This window comes from Petaurus breviceps, unplaced genomic scaffold (genome assembly GCF_028583685.1).
Source record: "Petaurus breviceps papuanus isolate PSGF00001 unplaced genomic scaffold, PetGlider_PUasm1.0 90925, whole genome shotgun sequence".
Lineage (NCBI taxonomy): Eukaryota > Metazoa > Chordata > Mammalia > Diprotodontia > Petauridae > Petaurus > Petaurus breviceps.
This window is the reverse complement of record NW_027187380.1, coordinates 6,923,493-6,944,703: the sequence shown is the minus strand read 5'-3', so window position 1 is coordinate 6,944,703 and position 21,211 is coordinate 6,923,493. Positions and strand designations below refer to the sequence as shown.

The following is a 21,211-nucleotide window of genomic DNA, read 5'->3' as shown; positions in this document are numbered from 1 at the left end:
CCATTCCTCAGCTAGACTCTTTTTTTCTTTTTTAAACAAAAGCAAGCCTTAGACCCAGGTCAGAATTATTAGTTTAAATTAGTGAGGTTTTATTATACTCTAAGGTAGGTAGTAATGAAATACAAGTTACTTTTTGTTACTGTATATTCTCCTCATTCTACTCATTTCACTTTGAATCAGTTCCTATGACTCTTCTTAGGTTTCTCTGAAATGATCCCTTTTCATCATTTCTTATGGCATTTATATTTATACTGTATTAACTTAATTGATACAGCCATTCCACATTTAATGATCACTCCCTCAGTTTCCAGAGCTGATATATTTTTGTACCTGTGTATCCTTTTCCTCTTTCTTTAATTTCTTTGGGGTATATGCCTAGTAGTGGTATTGCTAGGTCAAAGAATATGCACAGTTTAGTAACTGTTTGGGGCATAGGTCCAAATTGCTTTCCAGAATCACTGGACCAATTAATTCACAGCTTTAACAACAGTGCATTAATGTCCCTGTTTTCCCACAGCCCCTCCAGCACTTGTCATTTTCTCTTTTTGTCACCTTCATTAATATGATGGATATGAAGAACAGCAGCATGTATATTTGTTACAAGGACTTTGTTTTTGTTTTTTTTTGGGGGGGGTTAGGGGTAGGAATATGTAGAAGGCAAAGAAAGTCAATTCTTATTAATTAGAAAACAATTAAAACAGAGCAGAAAGGTTGGGGGGGGTGGGAGGAGCCAGGCTGAAAGCTTTCATGGAAGAGAGAAGAAAAAGGCAGATAATTTGTGCCACAGGGTCACAAAGATCTGCTTTCTCATTTACTGACCTTTCAAGCCATGCCCCGTGTCATCTTCATTGTCCTGCAGCAGAGTATAACCTCCTTGAGAAGGCATGTCTTTTCTCTCGCCTCCTATCTGGAATGGTTCTCCAGAATGGATCTGCTGGTTCCCGGTGTGGTCTTCCATCATGCTGAAGCTTGGTCTTTGCTCAGCCATTCTGTTTAGAGAGTTGCCTGGGAAGAGAATGCAAGGTGGAGTGGGGGTGAGGGAGAGAAAAAGCAGTCACACCATGAGCCTTCATAGGTGTCTGAAGAAAACTACCTGCTAGAGCGGACACTTCCAGTGGGGCAGCGAGGCAGGGGCCTATTCCCCCACTATGAGGGGCCTACCACCCACTGGCCTCCTGGATCCTCTGGCAGCTCAGCCCTCTTTCCATCGGTCATTGCTTATGGTCATGCCCCCTGTTCTAACTCTCTATATGAGACTGTTTAATGTATTCTCTCTTTAAGGTTAATAATTAATTAGGAGTAACTACCAATAATTTATGCCAGTGGCTCCCAAACTCTTAGAGGATGAGGACTCCTTTTAAAAAAATTTTAAAAAGTGTTTTTAGGGACCTCTCCATGATCTGTACCCATTTATTAAGAAAATGCAGAAGGCTAAAACTAAATGGCTTATGTATTGCTTTAAAATGTATTTTATTTTGTATTTAATACTTTGTATTTTATTCCCCATAACAGCCAAAAAAGATAGGTCTCATTTCATTCTTAAAGGCCAGGAAAAAAATGTTTCCTGTTAGATATAACCAAGGTTCAAATCCCACCTCTGACACTAATGAATGAATGAATCAATCAATCATCAACAAGGACTCATAAATCACTTACTACATACCAAGCAGCATACCAGGCAAATACAAGGGTGTACAAATGAAAGAATGAAACAGTTCCTGCCCTCAAGGAGTTTATATTATAACAGGGTATACAATACATAGATAAATAGGTACAGATACACATAAGATACACATAGAGTAGATGGAATGGAACCCTTGAGGGAAAGATAGTATAACCCTTCTGTAACTCAGTGAACGGTCTCAGAAAGTTACTGAGGTTGAAAAATTCATTAGCCTGTGGCCAAGTTAATGTTCATGAACCTTTTTAAACTTAGGCTGGTCCTCATAACAGACACACAATCTACCAAGGGGTCCATGCAGGACCTGTTTAGGAATGCAGAGTTACTTTCATGCCATGATAAAGTATTGAAAGAGGCTCATATTTTTACATAGCTTTTTAGTTTTTCTATTTTCATTTTGTTCGTTGTCCAGTATCTATACCAATATTAGGTATTGACACTTTCCCTAATCTCATGTATTATCTATCTTATTTTCTTCAAAAAAGTCCTATTATCAGCATCTTATACTACATACCACAACAAATTATAAGTGTATAAACAATTTAAATGAGTCACACTGTAAAAAAAGTGAGATGAAATTAGGTTACATTATTTACAACTGAGGACTGTGAAGGAATTGATAATGAACATGAGACAGATGAGATTTTAAATGGCAGTAATAGGCAATTTGATTATATAAAACTTAAATGCTATTGCACAAACAAAATTAATGCAGCAAGAATGATAAGAAAAGATATGGGTTGGGATTTGTTTTGCATTAAACATCTCTGCTAAAATCACCATCTAAAACCTACAGAGAATTGACATGAATCTATAACTTTAGGAGACATCCACCAATTGATGTATACTAAAGGATATGCCGGAGCAGCCAGGTCAGCCTGGAGTCAGAAAGATTCATCTTCTTGAGTTCAAATCTGGCGTCAGACACTAGTTGTGACCCTGGACAAGTCACTTAACCCTGTTTGCCTCAGTTTCCTTATCTGTCAAATAAACTGGAGAAATGGCAAACCACTTCAGTATCTCTGCCAAGGAAAAACCAAATGGGATCACAAAAAGTTGGACACAACTAAACTGAACAACAACAATGACGATGACAAAGGACATGATTTTGGGAAAGACTGAATGCAAAAGGAGAAGGGGATGGCAGAGGATGAAATGGATACATAGTGTCATGGAAGTAATAAACATGAGTTTGGACAGACTTTGGGAGGTAGTGGAGGATAGAATGGCCCAGTGTACTGTAGTCCATAGGTTCATGAAGAATCAGACATAAAGGAACAAATGAATAATAAGGACAGCAACAAAGGATATGAAGTTTTCTTTTTATAATTGTATTTTTTTCCTGATATCTTACTCTTATTCCACCTTTATTTCTAAATATATTCCTCCATATCCCATTTCACTCCCTACTTAGAAAGCCATTTTTTTTTGCTTTTTGGAGGGCAACTGGGGTTAAGGAACTTGCCCAAGGTTACACAGCTATTTTTTTTTGTGTGGGTGTTAAGTGTCTGAGGCCAGAACCAGACTCGGGTCCTCCTGACTCTGGCACCGGCACTTTACTCACTGCACCACCTAGCTGCCCCTAGAAAGCCATTTCTTATGACAAATTGTTTTTAAAAAGGGGAAATCCCCCCCCAATAATTCAACAAAAGCAACACATCAGCAAAATTTGGTAGTATATTTAATTTTCCATACCTACAGAAAGAAAGAACTGAGATGCATTTTTTTTTAATGTCTTCACTGGAGACAAGTATGGCCTTATTCAGAAGACTTGAGTTCAAATCCTGCCTCTGAGATTTACTGGCTGAATAATCCTGGGCAAATCACTTAACCTTTCAGCCTCAGTGTCCTCATTTGTAAAATGAGGTAGTTGGATTCACTGAATCCTGAGGCCCCTTCCAGATTAAAATCTATGATCAGTTAGGATGCTTAAAAAGCCTTTAAGAGTTACTGCTGAAAATTTCTAGGGGAACAATGAACAACAATTTTCTGAAAACTTTAAATCACCTTGACAAAAACTGAAATGGAAACTATTAAATGTGTCTATCTATATCAACCTCGACCATTTCAGTCTCAGAATGTAGAGAATAAGACAGGATTTCTTTCCTTCCTCTATAATAAGCTACAGCTTGGTATGAGTGAATGTTATCATTTTGCAACAAGAAATGTTTCTGATCACTGTACAAGATAATGAATTGTAGAGATACTCCAGGATTGTTAGTTATAGCATGGGAAAAGAGGCACAGAGTTTTTAGATTAATCAAATTTGGAACAGAAACAGTATTGCTGGGAAAACTGGAGCAGGTGGCATTCATTAGACAGACACAACTCCCCATGGTTTAATGCAGAATAACACCGGATAGGGTCAAGTTTAAAATGAACCTTATCTCACAATAAAGATTGGGTCAGCAGCTCTCTTAACTTTTTAGTATCTTAATAGCCACAAGTTGGTGGGGAACTATGTTCAGAAACGTGACTGATGATGATCTGACATAACAAAAAGTGGAATATACCACCATAGAAAGCCAGCCAGGGAGACCTGAGTTCAAGGCCTGTCTCTGACACACACACTATTTGTACGACCATAAGCAAGTTGCTTAACTTTTCAGTTAGCTGACTAGCATTTACTAAATACTTTACTATTGGTCTCATCCTGTGTAGATGCTGGGGATAAGGGCAAAAATGACAACATCTTCCCCTCACCTCACTGCCACCACCACCACCACCACCAGGTCTTGCTCTCATAGTCTAATGGGGAAGATAACAGAAAACAACTCTGTACAAGGGCAGATAGGTGGCACAGTGGATAAAGCACCAGGCCTGGAATTAGGAAGACCTGACTGAGTTAAAATCTGGCCTCATATACTTACTAGCTGTGTGACCTTAGGCAAGCCACTTAACCTTGTTTGACTCGGTTTTCTTAGCAGTAAAATTAGCTGGTAAAGGAATGACAAACCACTCCAAGAAAACCCCAAAAGGAGTAATAAAGAGGTGGGTACAACTGAAAATGACTAAACAACAACAATGTACAAACTTAAGATACAGATGGGATAAATTTATTATACATAAATGGAGCTCTGGGTAAAAGGGGATAAAGGTGTTGGCTTATATGGTGCTCCATCTGCCTTGAAATAGCATCGGTTCTCATTGTGACATGGATAGAGCAAGGCTACCCATGCATTTCTGCTTTTAATAAGTTTTGGTTAATTGTTTTTTTTACATAAAAAAATACACATATCCATGTGATAGTAGACCCAGCAGAGAGAATTCCTCCTTTCTGATGACTTGGCAATTTTTGGTCCCCAAATCTTATGCTGCTTTTATTGAATAGTGTCCAATTCTCTATGCCCCCATTTGGGGTTTTCTTAGCAAAGATAATGGAGTGGTTTACCATTCCTTCACCAGCTCATTTTACTGATAAGGAAACCAAGGCAAACAGGGTTAAGCTGTCCAGGGTCACACAGCTAGTTCATGCTGGAGGCCAGGTTTGAGAGTGTTGCCTTCAAAGATTTCCCAGGCAGGCTGACTAGATCCCAGTAGCATTATAATATTCTGCCCCCAGTATTCTCATTATGTGAGTTTGTGGATTTGGCCCAAGGTGAGGAGCTTTGATGCTTGGCTTAAGGCAAGGCTCTTTTATCCATGCTCCTAGGGGAGCAGGGTTCGCTATGGAGCCATGCTGGTCTACATATGTTGCTCATAGAGTCAACTAAAGCTAGCCAGTGGTCAGCAAAGAAAGTGGGCTCACTCTCTGGTTTGCTGAGAAAGAAGTGAGAGGAGAACCTGTCTCATTTAGAAGGAAGAGAGAAAAATAGGGCAAGAAACATGGGCCCTGACAAATAGCTTTCCCACCATCTTGCCAAGAGTCTTTCATCTTGGGGCCTAGTAGATTGGAAAGAACTTAAGATCTAGAGTCTGAGGATCTGTGTTCAAGTTCTGGCTTGTTCCATTACTAACCATGACCTTGGGAGAGTATGAATCTTGTTTTTTATGTACAAACAGGGATAAAGATATTTCCACAGGTTGTTTCATAGGGCTGTGGTGAGGATCAAAGAATATACATAAAATGAGTCGGAAACATGAAGTGCTAATATAAATGTGAGCTATTCCTGGAGCCACCATCGCCAATCTTCTTCACTTTTGTCTTGCTGGACTCCGATGACTCTGGAGGAGAATCTCTCCTCCAGAGATGATGTTGACGTCTTTGTACAGCTCAGCCTTACTTAAATCCAATTCACTTGCAAGTCAAGATGTCACTTTTGTGATGCCATTGGTTTTCTTGGAGAAAGAGAATTTGAACAATAGTACTGCTATTTTAAAGTTGTGTTGATATAGATATATCTTACCATGTTATATTATGTTGATGTATATCAATATTATATATGTATACATACACACATATGTGTATTCATATAGCTTTTAAAATCACCTTTATTTCCCAAGATATCCCTTCTCCCCTGCCGTGTCCCAGACAGCCATCCCATATAACAAAAAGAAAGGGAGGAAGGAAGAAAGAAAGAAAAGAAAAAATGTAGCAAAAGTAGCCAACACATCAACCAAATCTGACATTATATGTAGTGTTCCATGATTGCAACCTTCTGCCTTTGCAAAGAAGCAAGGGTTCTCATATCTCTCCTTTGGGGTCAACCACTGATCACTTAACTATTGGGAAATGGCTTTTGATCTTATATATTTAATTTAGTTCCCTAGACACCTTGAAGATCAGAAGTAATTAATATATAGTTATTTTCCCTAATAAACTACTTCCTTTCTTTAACTGAGTTGTGCTTTGTTCATACAAAACCTTTTTCAATTTCTTGTAACTGAAATTATTTATTTTTTGTAATTGTATCTATAGAGGCAGCTAGATGGCTCAGTGGACAGAGCACTGGGCCTGTAGTCAGGAAGATATGAGTTCAAATCCAGCCTCAGATATTTATTGGCGTGTGACCCTGGGCAAGTCACTTAACTCTGCCTTAATCCACTGGAGAAGGAAGTGGCAAACCACTCCAGTATCTTTGCCAAGAAAACCCCATAGACAGAGTCAGACCCAACTAAATAACTGAACAATAACTGCCTCTATTCTTCATTTGGTTAAGAATTCTCCTTCTGGCCCTAACTCTGACAGATATCTGATCTGCTTTTCTTCTGTTTTATGATGTGACTTTTAGCACTAAGGCCATATTTCCATTTTGAGCTTATTGTGCTACATGATGTACTGCTCTAGAGCTAATTTCTTCTAAACTGCTTTCTAGTTTCCCCAGAAATTCTTGTCATATACGAAGTTCTGTACCAAGTAATTTGTGCCCTTGAGTTTATTGATTTCTGGGTTATTAAATTCAACAATTTCTAATTCCCTTACAAAAAGTTTCTTGATAGCTTTTGGATTTTTTTTTATCACCCTCCATTTCCCCCTTCTAGGGAGTCATCTTTAACCACAAAAAATGAGAGAGAAAAATAAACAGTACAGCAAAACTAAACAACATACTGAAAAGAATGAGAAAACTTATGCAGTATGCTATACCCACGGTCCTCCATCTCTCATAGCTGTTTTCTGAGGCCAATTTTGGTAATTATAATTCTGAAGCATCAATTCTGATTATTTTGTTACTGTTCTTTACATTTATGCTGTTGTAGGCATTGTGTATATATTTTTTCAGGTTCTTCTTACTTTCATTTGCATCTGTCCCTATAAATCTTTCCATGCTTCTCTGGGTTCATCACACTCATCTTTTTTTTTCTTTTTTCTTTTTGGAGGGGGAAGGTAGGGCAATCGGGGTTAAGTGACTTGTCCAAGGTCACACAGCTAGTTTTTGTGTTAAGTGTCTGAGGCCAGATTTGAACTCCAGTCCTCCTGATTCCAGGGCTGGTGCTCTATTCACTGAACCACCTAGCTGCCCCAATACTCATCTTTTTTACAACAGTAATACTCCATTCCCTTCATTATTCAATATCCTCTAAGGCAGAAATATCAAACATACAGCCCACTGACACACTTCCAAGTGTGGCCAGAACCAGATTAAAATGTCATTGGGAAACATTTAACAAAATGAAAAAAGTACAATAGAACATAGATAATAAGAATGTGTGGTTTTCTAAGTCAATATGCAGTTCAATATGTATGGTTTAGCGGCTTCATTTCTATTTGAATTTGAAATAACAGTGCTCTAAAGGTACCTTCGAAACAGATGATCTTATGATTTATAATCTTATGATCCTAGGTATATATAAATGATAATATATAAATAATTATGTGTGTGTGTGTGAATATACATACATACTGGAGCATTCTTTCATAACTGCCTGTTAGTCTTCTGAGAACTGTCTGTGCATATACTTTGACTTATTTATTGGGGAATGGCATTTGGTCTTACATATTTCTGTTAATTGCTTATCTATCTTGACTATCAGATTCTTGTCTGATTCTTTTTTTTTTTTTAAAGCAATCGGGGTTAAGTAACTTGCTCAAGGTTACACGGCCAGTTATTTCTGGGTATGGTATCTGTAAGTATCTGAGCCCGGATTTGATCCCCAGGTCATCCTGACACTGGAGCCAGTGCTCTTACTTGGACTATCAGATTCTTATTAGAAATATCTGATATAAGATTTTTCCAGCTGTCCCCTTTCTTCTCAGTCTAGTTATATTAATTTTATAAATGGAATGCAAAAGCTTTTAATTTCATGTAATTAAAATTATCTATTTTACCTTTTAAAACCAAAGGAAAAAAAATACCTAAATGAGGTAAGTACTTTTCTACATACATACTTTAAAGATGGTCAGGACTTTGCCCTACAAATTCCTATAATTTACAGGAGCTAGAAAGGACAGTTGTGAGGTCAAAGCCTACTTCCTCAAAATTTCACCTTTATAGTTTTTCCATTACATTTTAATATTATATTTATCATGAGACTTAAGGTGACATATTGCATAGAGGACCAGCCAAAAAGAGCTGGGTTCAAATTCTGCCTCTGACAGACATTAGCTGGTTATATTTAAAAGTCAATTTATATTGACTTTTCACAGCCCTCCCTCACTTAGATCCAATTCATTTGCAAGCCACGGAATCATCTTCCTGATGGCATGGTCCTCTTTGAGAATGAAGGATAAACCACACACAAATGCTAAGTATGCATGTATATGTGCTTATATATGTTTCTATCTATATATTCCTATACCTTTTACATATATATATCCATCTGTTTATACTTTTAAGTACTTAGATGTTATACAGTTCAGTGTGTGTGTGTGTGTGTGTGTGTGTGTATAAAATATGAGATTGTTTTATTGCTGGTGGTATTTTTAAACATAGTGTGGTTTCCTTGTTTACCATTTTGACCATGCCTATTTTCTACTATTGCCTTTTTCTGAGATCTACCTCTGTTTTTTGAGTTTACCTAAAGCATACTAAACTCTGTTCCAACATGTCATTTCGACATTATGTGAATCTTTATTCTTGAACTATGTCTCTTGTAAAGAACACATTGTTGGAGTCTACTTTTTAATCTAGTCTACTATTCTCTTCCATTTTATGGGTAAGGTCAGCCCATTCACATTCACTCTTATTTTTTGTTAATTTTGTTTTCCTTTTCATCATATACTCTTATTACTTTCCCCACTCTTTGTCATTATCTTTCCTTTTACAATAAAGAGTAGTAAAAGAGAAGGTGATTAACAATAGTGATCTAAAATTGAAGCAATCTGTGTCCATTCCACACCCTTCCTCTCTTTTTCTCACCTAAACTCCAATTCACTATCCCTTATCCTTTCTTTCATTTTTTAAACCCTCATTTAAAACTCAATCTATGACCCTGAAGATTGTTTCGTTTATGATTATTCCTTCCCCTACTTTATTCCTCTCTCTTAAATAGTCTTCATGCTGCCTCATCTCTGTTGCCCTGTTGAATTTTACATCAAACTCTCTCTCTCTCTCTCTCTCTCTCTCTCTCTCTCTCTCTCTGTCTGTCTCTCTCTGTCTCTCTCTGTAATCCTCCTTTGACTTATTCAGATAAGAGTAAGGTTTATTAGATGTCTGCTCCCCCCTTTTCATGTTTGTATATGGTGCTTCTTACACACCCTACATTTGAGAAATAACAAGTTCCATCTCTCCCCTCCCCCCTTTTCTATCCAATCCTAAAACCATAAAAATAGAGTCAGGTCCATTATCTTATATAACCCCTTCTTTCAAGCTTGAAGACATTAGAATTCTGAACAGACAGTTAGTTGCTACTTCTTACCCATTAGAAGGTAAGCACAGCATCACTATACGGCTCTTTTCAAATGCTCTAATCTCTTATGAGCAATTTTTTTGGTGGGTTTCTCTTGATTCCCATGTTTTCATTTCAAAGTTTCTACTCAGATCTGATCTTTTCATCAGACGTTCTTGAAAGTCCTCTATTATATTAAAGATCTATTTTTTTTTCTTGTAGGATTATACTCATTTTTTAAGTGTTAAGTAATTCTTGGTTGTAAGTCTTTATATTCTGCCTTCTACAATGTCATATTCCAAGATATTCTCTCTCTCCTTTTTTTTTTTTAAAGCAATTGGGGTTAAGTAACTTGCTCAAGGTTACACAGCCAGTTATTTCTGGGTGTGGTGCTAAGTATCTGAGCCCAGATTAGATCCCAGGTCTCCCAACTCTGGGGCCAGTGCTCTTACTCACTGTGCCACTTGGCTGCCCCCGATATTCTCTTTTTTTTTTGGAGTAGTAACTGCCAAGTCTTGTGTGACTCTGACTATTGTTCTTTGGTACTTGAGTTCATTCTTTCTGGCTGAAAACAATATTTTTTCCTTTACTTAGAAACTACAAATATTAGCTGTGACATTCATGAAGGTTTTCATTTTGGGCTTTCACTCAGGATATAACTGTGTGATCCTTTGTATTTTCATTTTTCCTTCTGGTTCTAATAGTTCTGCTCAGTTTTCATTGATGATTTCTTGAAATATGGCATTCAGATTTTGTTTTTTTAGTTAGTTTTAGGGAGGTCTGATTATTCTTAAATTATGTTTCCCTGATTGATTTTCTCAGTAAGTTGTTTCTGATGGTGGGTACTGTACATTTTCTTTGATTTGTTCAGCTTTTGATTTTGCTCTAAAATTTGTTACCTCACTGAGTTTCATTTGGTCCATTCTGATTTCCAGAGGGGCAAAGTTTACTTGGGCAAAGTTTTCTACCTTCTGTTCTATGCCATTTGTTCTCCTTCTAAATATTTCTTCCAGGGCTTTTAGTTCACTTATAATTTCATGGGTAATTTTTGCTTTATTTTTTCCCCCAGTTACTCTTGTAGTACCTATGGTCAAGCCATTCTTTTTTTCTGAGGGTATGCTTGTAGTTGTTGTGGAGTTACTCTCTTTGTCTGGGTTTTTCTCTTGGATATCTCTAGATCCATAATATTCCTTCAGAGTGTGTGGCTACCTTGTCCCTTATCCAAACACCATATGTCCATGAGAGCATGGCATTTCTTTGTTTCATGTTTATTCTTCCCCAATCTTAATATTCTAAGAGCAGAACTGCTGGGACTGACAGACCCATTAAAACCATCAGACACCCAACCAACAACCATAGCTGGTATCATTAGCAGTCAAGAGATCTGCTTGACCCAGACTAGTGGTGGATTAACCCATAACAGAGAAATTGTGTCCTGAAAAGATTCAGCCCAGTTGAGCAGCAGGAGCAACTCATCCACTGTCAATGCCTCTCTCTATAGTGAACTTTGTGGAGGCTCTGCAAAGGAAGAAAAGGACTCTCAAGGCCAGTAGTCCTGAAGTAGCCATGTCCCTAGAATGCTACACTCGTTGGGATTTTAAGTTTAAGTTTGCTCTTCCTAGGGATGGAATGTGTGTGCATGCATGTGTGCATGCCTCTGTGTGTGTGTGTATGTGTGTGTATGAGAAAAGTGTTTGGGGAGACTATTTTGTATCTACTGTTCTTGATATACATTCTCAGTAAATTCCCTTTTGTAAAAGTGATGTTTAATGGGGTGGCCAGGTAGCAGTAGAGTAAGAACACCGGCCCCATTTTTGGGATGACCTGGGGATCGAATCTGGGCTCAGATACTTAGCACCACACCCAGAAATAACTGGCCGTGTCACCTTGAGCAAGTTACTTAACCCCAATTGCTTAAAAAAAAGGGGGGGATGTTAAATGATTGAATGATATTGGAGAGCACACTGAATGGGTGGGGGGGATCATAAGTAACAGAAATCCTAACTCCTTAAGGTTACTCCTACAACTCTGAGGGAAGCAATAGTCATTGCTCTCTGGGAACTGAACCTTCTAGCCCAGTGGGCGTTTGGGGAGCAATCCCAGAAGGAATGCTATCCTTGTAACCCTAGGCCTCTCTTCCCTAGTTCCTAGTCACAGCTCCTGAAACATGGAGGACCATGGTGCTGAGGCTGAGCAGTCCTTGGGAGAAAATTTTGATATTTTACTAGTTCTCAGTATAGTTTCTGTTGGGAAACACTGGAGTAGATGCCCTATAAGGATGAAGAATGGAATACTGCCAGCCCTATTCATAGTGAATTTTAGTCTCCTACAGAGGTAAAACTGTATTAGTTTGATCAGGAACATAGAGAACAGAGCCCTAAGAGTTCCCACTTCACCATACTGCCAATCCATTTTGACCTGGTAGTTGAAACAGGTGACACCTGGAGAACAGACAAGTAGAATCTAACAATGATGTGGATGGCCTTCTGAAATCAATCAGGCACAACCCTATCATTTTACAGATGAAGAAACTGAGGCCCTGAGAGGAGAAAAATATATTTTTTAGAAAGTATCTGAGCTTGGATTTGAACTTAAGTCTTGAGGTTTCAAGCACAGTGTTCTTCCTACAACGGTCCTTCTCTTCCTCAGGTCTTCTTAAGACATTTCAGGTTTAGACTCCAGTTAAAACTGTTTACAAAAAAGCCAATTAACTGATCACTAATGTGTATTTCCCTAGGGATTCCTAAAATAAAACTCACACATTTAGGCTGCTCACATACCCTGTTCTACAATGCCACATCATTTGAACTGGAATAGAATCACATTCCCTACCATGGTTGGTTGGGATAAACTGATTTGGGATGATCCACTCTACTAGGAGGTCATAAAGAATACCCTGCCCCTGACATATTCACCTCACTTCCAATTTTCTAAATCCAATATTCCCATCTCTTCCTCATCACTCAATGAGTCACATGGGCTTTATCCCCCACTTATAGTGAAAATCAGTAAAGCTTTCTCACAGGTTAAACATTCATACCCTTTCCCATATGCGCCATGGGGGAGGACAATCATTTGTTAAAGACAACAAGGTAAAAAGGCTGCTTTGTAGGACAGATGTCAACTATGGTTATTAAAGGCAAGGAACTCTCTCTGACCTAAATTAGTCTTCACCCCAAACTAAGCCATTCTTTTTGGAGACACTTCAGAGTTAAACTTCAGTCCAGTTTTCAAATGAGTGGGGTCTTGGTTAGTTTTGACTTTGTGTATGTCAAAGAGAGTGAGACCTTCCATCTTATAGGGGAACAGTATTCATATCCTAAATACAGTAAAGCACAAGTTATGCCACCAGGGATACCAGAGTCTGAAGTTGCATCTCATCTTTAGAGGGCAGCAAATGCTTACTCTAATGAGGCTATCTATATTAAGTTATTTGAAATTAGGCACTGACCAGTCAATGCAAAATGACTTGGAGGCTCTCCACTGTTTCTGGGACACTAAGAGGCTGTCTGTGACTCAGCTAAATCGTGAAACCATGAGCTGCGTGTATTTCTGGATTAAAGTAAAAACAATCTGCTGCTAATATATCAGATAAAATAACCATCAGCATTATGAATGTATGTCTATATAGCCCATGGATTAAATGAGTCCCAAGGAGAGGAGCACCTGGAATTCTAAAACTATAATGTATGTGATTTTAAAAAAAAGTTTATAGAATATCCAGGGGTGTGCTGGAGCTGTTCAATTTTAAGTGTGAGCATTTATATCTCGGAAATTGGAAAATACCTACAAATCAGGGTTTGATTTACTGTTTTGCTGACTGATGGCTAAAATGCTGATAATGCAGATTAAACTAAAGTATGTCACACATACTTTTTCCCTCCCAAAGAGTTGGTTGTTAAACATTTACCAGCTTATCCCTGAGAGTACCTCATTCTCATCTCTGTTTGTTCCAAATCCTCTTAACCCTAAAGTGTTTAATACATACAATAATAAAATACACGTAGCTTGCAATGTGGAGAAAACAGTGTAGAGAACAGTTAAGGGTTATGGGGAAGTAGGTCAAATTGTGTTTAGGTATCTATTTTATTTTAAGACTTCCTTTTTAAGAGTATCTACTTCATTCTTTAATATTTATAGTAACTACTGTATTAAGGAGTCCTTTTTTTAAAAAAGATAATTGAAGAGCATGGTAATCATCTCATTTAGCCATGCCTACAGGCAGCCTAGTAGTTCAAATCAGGAGGGTATAGGTATGGCTCCATCATTCACATAAGGGTAAGGTTATCTAATTGTTCAGACTGTATCTAAATATTTATTTGTGTGTTTTTTTATTTTATTTTATTATATATATTATTTATTTTTATTTTATTATATATTTATTATATATTTATTATATATATATTATGTATATATAATAAAAATATTTATTTTATTATACAAATTTTATTTGTGTGTGTTTTGCTTTTTGGAGGGCAACTGGGGTTAAGTGACTTGCCCAAAGTCACATGGCCAGTATGCGTGTCAAGTGTCTAAAGCCGCATTTGAACTCAGGTCCTCCTGACTCCAGGGCTGGTGCTCTATTCACTGTACCACCTAGCCGCCCCTGTATCTAAATATTTAAATTATCTGGGGCAGCTAGGTGGTGCAGTGGACAGAGTGCCAGTCCTGGAGTCAGGAAGAATTGAGTTCAAATCCAGCCTTAGATACTTAGTAGTGGTATGATCCTGGACAAGTCACTTAAGCCTGGTTGCCTCAGTTTCCTCATCTGTAAAATGAGCTGGAGAAGGAAATGGCAAACCACTCAAGTATCTTTGCCAAGAAAACCCCAAATGGGGTCATAAAGAGGTGGACACAACTGAAATGACTCAACAACGACAAGATCTAAATATCTAAATTTATATATAGATTGTATCCTAAATATCTAATATTATCTAATTGTTCAGATAAAGGCTTCAGATAAAGGACTTGGGTACTGATCTTGCAAACCTAATTTGAAGTGAGGTGATAGTAACCTTGTCCATGAATTCTTGATCAACGTTTCTTGTTGGTCTAAATGAATATTTGTCTCCTTAACTAGATCGTGAGTTTCTCAAGAGCAAAGATTGTCTCTTCTTATTCGGTTACGTTGCTCCTCCCCTCTCCCTCGGTATATTATATACAATTCCAGTGGAATGGAAGCTGTAGACAAAATATGAATTTCAGTAGAGGCCTAAATTCTGAAATTTAGGTCATCATGGCTTCCCAGAAACATTCTTAGAACTGAATCAGGATTTTTAAACTTAAGATTTCCAAATAAGATGCACAGGATAATGAGATAGGCAGGCTACTGAGATCAGGGCTAATTCTGGGCCTTGGCCCAGTGAGAATGATAACCATTTTATACAGAGACTGCAAATGGAAAACACTTCTCTTTAGAGATAAGGAAGTGACGAGAGGCAGACTGCTGTGTCATTGCTCAAGTCACAGAATCAGATTTAGAGTCAGAAAAGACCTCAAAGGTCATTGAGCCCAATCTCCTCATTTTATAGATGAAGAAACTGAGGCCCAATTAATCAACCAACAACCAACCCTGGGCAAGTCATTTAACCCTGATTGCTTCAGTTTTCTCATCTGTCAAATGAGCTGGATGGAGAAGGAAGTGGCAAATCACTCTGGTATCTCTGCCAAGAAAATCCCAAGTAGGGGCACAAAGAGCAGACATGACTGAAACAACTTAACAACAACAACAACAAACTTCTTGACTCCATCAGTGCTCTACAACTGGATAATAAAAAAGGCTTACCATGCAATAGGCACCATGCTAAGGGCAAAGCTCTCAAAGAGCTCACACTCTAGAATAGGGCAAACAACTACATACACACAAGACACATACCATTGTTACAGACTGTGGAAAGGTCAAGAAGGATGAGGATTTTTAGATCTGGCAATTAAGAGATCACTGCTGACCTCTAGGGAAAGAGTCTGTAGCTTCAGCTGAATGATGAGATTGGAAGCTTGACTGCAGAGGATTTACAAGAGAATAGAGCACAGAAGTGAAGACCTCAATGACAGGTAGTTTTCTGAAGGATGGTAGTTGAGAAGGGGAAAAAATGCAGTTAGAAAGGATGGCAGGATCAAATGAGAGGTTTTAAAAAAAGTTTTTTAAGGATGAGGGAGACATGTGAATGTTTGTAGGCAGTAGGGAAAGAGCCAGTAGACAGAGAAAGATTGAAGATTAGGTCCCAGAGAAATGAAGTGACTTACCCTCAGTCACACTGCTATTGAATGTCTAAAGTGGGATTTGAACCCAGGCTTTTTTGACTCTGGATACAGTGCTGGGTCTGGAGTCAAGCAGACTTATCTGGCTTTAGATATTTATCAGCAGTGTGACCCTGGGCAAGTCATTTAACCCTGATTGCTTCAGTTTTCTCATCTGTCAAATGAGCTGGATGGAGAAGGAAATGGCAAATCACTCTGGTATCTCTGCCAAGAAAATCCCAAGTAGGGGCACAAAGAGCAGACATGACTGAGACAACTTAACAACAACAACAAACTTCTTGACTCCATCAGTGCTCTACAACTGGATAATAAATGTCTATTACCCATTCAAAAGTGAGCAAACTGTGCCCATATAACACCTAACATTCTTAATCCAAAAATGTTCTGAAATAGATGGCTTCTATCTTCAATTATCTCTTTGATGAATCCATGCTCTCATTTCAGCAACACATACTCTCTCCCCAGTGCAGTTCATAATCCCTTTGTCTTTTCCTGTGCAGTTTTCACCTATGCTCTTCTATAATCTTCTACAGAAAAACTGACCCAGCAGTCAGAGGCCTTTGAATCTTTTAAAGTTTCTAAAGGACTCTCTATTGTCTTTCATTCTCACCAGTTGTCTGACCCTCTTCCTCTTCCAATCACTTGTGTCCTTGATGATGTGTTTCATGCCATTTCCAACGTGCATGCCATTGATCACAATATGGTACACTTACAATTGCCTTTAGGATAACACGTAATTTTTATTCTTCTGATACCATAGTATTTCATGATTTTAAACTATGTAGCACCATTGGAAGAATATAGGCTATTGCCAAAGTAAACTTATGAGTGTTTCAAGCACTGTACATTTTCCCAAATGGGATCCAACCCAAACTTCTATAAATGGAATCCACCCCAATCTTCTACTCCTGACAACTGGGTCTAATTCATCATCTATCTGCACTGCTTAAAATATGGAAATGGGAAAGATCTCTAATCAATGCCTTGAATGCTTTAATTTATAATCATTTATCAGCTGTAATTATCTTGATAGAATAAGAATAATTGTGTGATTTGTAGGAAGCATACAGACCTGGGAAAAAATCTTTGTGGAACCAAACTATGATGGAGTCCCAAGGAAATGTCTGTGTTAGCTACCCTTAGAAGTATAACTAAATCATTATAAAATATGTATCTTAAGTATATGACCATAATACTCATATTTATCTTTACATTAAAATGATGAATAAGAAAGCCCTGTAAAGGTCTAACTGAGATATCATGGAGAGGACAAAGTTAGGACATCACAAAGTTAGGACGTAAAGACCTGAAAAATGTATCCTTGCACCACACATGAATCAAGAGACCTATAAATAACTGTAAACTTTTTATCTCAGGGTCTCAGACTGCACTGGGTGGACTGTAGACCTGATCTTTGTTTCTCTTACTAAAGCTTGGTTTCTTTGCCCAGAAAGGCTTCCCAGTTTCTTTCTTATAATACACATATTAATGGACTAATTTACCAGATTTTCCATTTAGTTGCATGTTATAATCTGGGCACTAATGCATTTTTCATCTACTTTGTTTTTCCAGTGTGGAAGGATAAAACAATATTTTACTCCAGTAATCCTGGATTTCTCTAAGGAGACTTTGTCACGTTTCTGTGGCTCAACGCAAATAGAACCACATTATATATGAATAGGAATATTTGAAGGATCTTGCCATTAAGAGAGAATTCTTGTTTTGTATTTGGACTTTGCACAGAGCATACCATATGACTTGGATGAAGACTTTGGATGAAGACTTGGATGAAGACATATGCCTACTTGTTTTATATTTCTTTTCTTAATTATATCCAGTACATAACTGAACAAAGTTATTTCCATAATCATACCCTGTCACTGTATCTTAATTTTACATGTAGCACTTCCTAACAATGACCTCCTCAGGACAGATCAGTTGAGCACATGAGCTTTGCCCTCTCCTCCCCCCCAATCCCCTTTGGAGTATATGAAGATATTCTTTGTCTGCGTCCTGGGGACTACATGGAATCTGATTCTTTGCACATATATCTTTCCGTCTTCTGACTACATATGACAAGCTGAGTTTCCCCACAGGCTGTTAAGCTAGAAAAGTTGATAACTGGGGAGGGGGACAGTGTCACACTAGTATAGAAGACGCAGTTTCCCACTGGCAGGTGTTTTAGGTGCCGTTATACAGAAGACAAGATGCACAGGTGGAGGAAGGAAGGGTCCTTCCTTATCTTGTCATAATGGACAAGGCCAAAATCCTCTTGGGGGGGCCCTCAAGGGGAGTGTAGACTCAATCAGGCAGGTTTTTACCAGAGATGTCCCTGACTGCCTTGTCTCTTCTTTTTGTATTTCCTTCCCTCTAGCGTCATTCTTGTGAGCACTGAAATGTCCTAGAAAGCCTGTGAATATCAGCAACAAGTGTCTACTGGAATGGTAGCAGCAACAGCAGAAGGAGGATTGAGTTTGTGATGAGGAAAGCCTTGGTATTGGAAAGAAAGTAGGGCCACTGGGAAAAAAGACCCCCTTGATGTTTGATCAGGTTGTGTTCAATGGAGGGAAAAAGTAAAAGGACTAATTAGCGCTGCCTCACACAGAAAGTATGTCTAAATGAGGCTTGACTATGAGCCTCCCAACTGCTTGAATTAATAGTGATAAGTTACTGGATTCTGTTTTAATCATTCCATGACTCTTGACTGCTTAGCATTGCTCTTTTCTCTTTGGGAATAAATTGACTGTTTCATGTTTTATATACTGGGTACTTTCTTGACTTACCCCATACCTTTGAATGGAGGCAGTCAGGTCTGACATCCTAGAGACAGAGGTAGATTTGTTCCTTAGGTATCAAAGGTGGGGTTGGAACGAAACACTGGCAAGCCTAATTTCCTTTTTGAGAAGACAAGCATCCGCAGAGAAATGAACCTAAGAAAACCTCAAGAAGAAAGAAAAGACAGGGATTTATGCAGGTCACTAGGGCCTGGCATCAGGAAGACTCATCTCCTCAGGCTCAAATGTGGCCTCAGACACTAGCTGTGTGACCCTGAGCAAGTCACTTAACCCCGTTTGCCTCACTTTCCTCTTCTGTAAAATGAGCTAGAGAATTTTTGCCAAGAAAATCCCAAGTGGGAGAGTTGGACACAAATGAAATGGATGAACAACAGTAATATGTAAGAAAGTGCAAAAAGTCTTGGAAAGGATATCATTTCATGATGAATAAGTCTTCCTGACTCCAGGCCTGGTGCTCTATCTGCCGTGCCACCAAGCTGCCCTCATCCTAAACTACTTCCTTCTAAATTTAAGAAATTCTTCTTGGTCCCCTTGGAAGACCTATTTTTAGAACTGATACTATAAGTAGAAAAAGGCAGGTAGCCACTGAGAACACAAATTAAGAGACATCTGAATATTATGATTCCAATGGATGTGTGTTGTCAACACTGTGGCTACTCCCTCTGATGATACAGATCATAATGCATTGATTGATGTCTGCCTATCTGGTACCACACTCTTGGCCATGTCCTTCCATAAATCCACTACAAGGGATTCATCCAGCATGCTGGGAGCCTTGCTCTCACTCTCTCAGCACTGCATGAATACCAGTGGGACCTGTGAGCTGTCCAATGGCTATGGTTGTCCACACAAAGTCCTACTCTGATATATCATTACAGTGGGTTCTTAGAGGCTATCTCAGTGAAACATGAAGTCTGGCAAATTCTATCATACTGGAAAGGCTCTGAGTATTATAATGAACCAAGACACAGTCACAGGGATGATTCTCATCTTCAAAGGATCTGATTCACTCCAGGGCTCCTTTAATTAGCAACTCTCCTGGTACACTGGAGCATTTGTTTATAGACTATGAACAATTTTTAAAGAGATTGGCAAGACTGACAGGTCATAAAAGAGGCCAAGGATCAGCTTAGCTAATGATAATGATAACTACCACAGACATTTATATAATGTACTAAGCATTTTATATATATTATCTCCTTTGAACCTTACAACAACCTTATGAGGTAGGCACTACAGGTTTATCAACGTACAGATAAGGAAGCTGGGGTTATGAGAAGATAATTGGCTTGACATGGATTGCATTGCTAGCAAGTTTAGAGAGAAGGTATGTGAACCTAAGTCTTCTTGATTTCAAGTCTAACAACACTCAATATACTACACCAGGTTACATCAAGCTTAGGAGAGATGCTCATCACCAATGGGCTAGTTACTTGGAGAGGAGTTGTTTTTGCCTTAGTCATCAATGAAACCTTTTAATATTTCTTTTTATAAACACATATATTTTTAATGACAATAAATTCTGAATTCCACCACCCTTTTAAGAGGTCTTAGATTATGGTCAAGGTTCAAAGCCTACTCTTAAGACAGAAAACTCCACTCATACTTTTGTTGTGGGAAGCAAGGGAGAGAGGGCTACAATTCAAACCTTGCTCTGTGTGCTCAAATGCCTTTCCCTAGTCATGGATATTTATTTATTCTGCTCTAATCATCCCATCACAGGCAATACTCTGCAAAAGCTTGTTACCAACACTTGTTTTCAAAAACATCACATTTTATGATAGTCACATCCTACCATGAAGTCCCACAACCTATGATACGCTTGCTCAGCCCATCACCCATCTGTAATGTTTATGACACTATTCCCGGGGAGCACATTTTTAGGGGAACGTGATGTTCTCAAAGAACCAATTAATGGTTCTTCTTGGACCATGAATATGGAGGGAGAAGCTGGTTCGAGGGGGAGCATCAGGAAGCAAAGTGAGATTGTGCTCATCATACATCTGTGGTTGGCACACATACATACAGATGTATGCCAACTACACATCTGGACAAAGAGAAAGCTTCTCTTTTAAAAGCACCATCAATGAGACTTGACCACACAACAGAGAGGACATTTAAGGTTTCCCGTGGCCCTCCCAAGGCACTCAGTCCTCCCACTGGCAGCACAGATGGTTTACTACGAGATATCACTTACTCCCTGGCCCCGTGATCCCCCAGGGATGGAGCCAAAACACACTGGGTTCATGCACAGCTGTGCCCCCATATA

At 38.5% G+C, this 21,211-nt stretch overlaps 1 protein-coding gene across 5 annotated transcripts in view; it reads right to left on the bottom strand.

The window, feature by feature from the left end:
* Positions 1 to 21,211, bottom strand: part of MAPT (microtubule associated protein tau) — a 165,365-nt gene that overhangs the window by 98,670 nt on the left and 45,484 nt on the right. For 4 of the 5 annotated variants that reach the window (XM_069076206.1, XM_069076209.1, XM_069076207.1 and 1 more), the window contains exon 2: positions 820 to 1,005. In XM_069076206.1, the coding sequence (XP_068932307.1) occupies positions 820 to 988 (169 nt within the window). In that variant the 5' untranslated portion in view covers positions 989 to 1,005. Of the gene's footprint in view, positions 1 to 819; positions 1,006 to 1,093; positions 1,216 to 21,211 lie in introns of those variants that run through there. The other variant, XM_069076205.1, reaches the window with a different exon arrangement.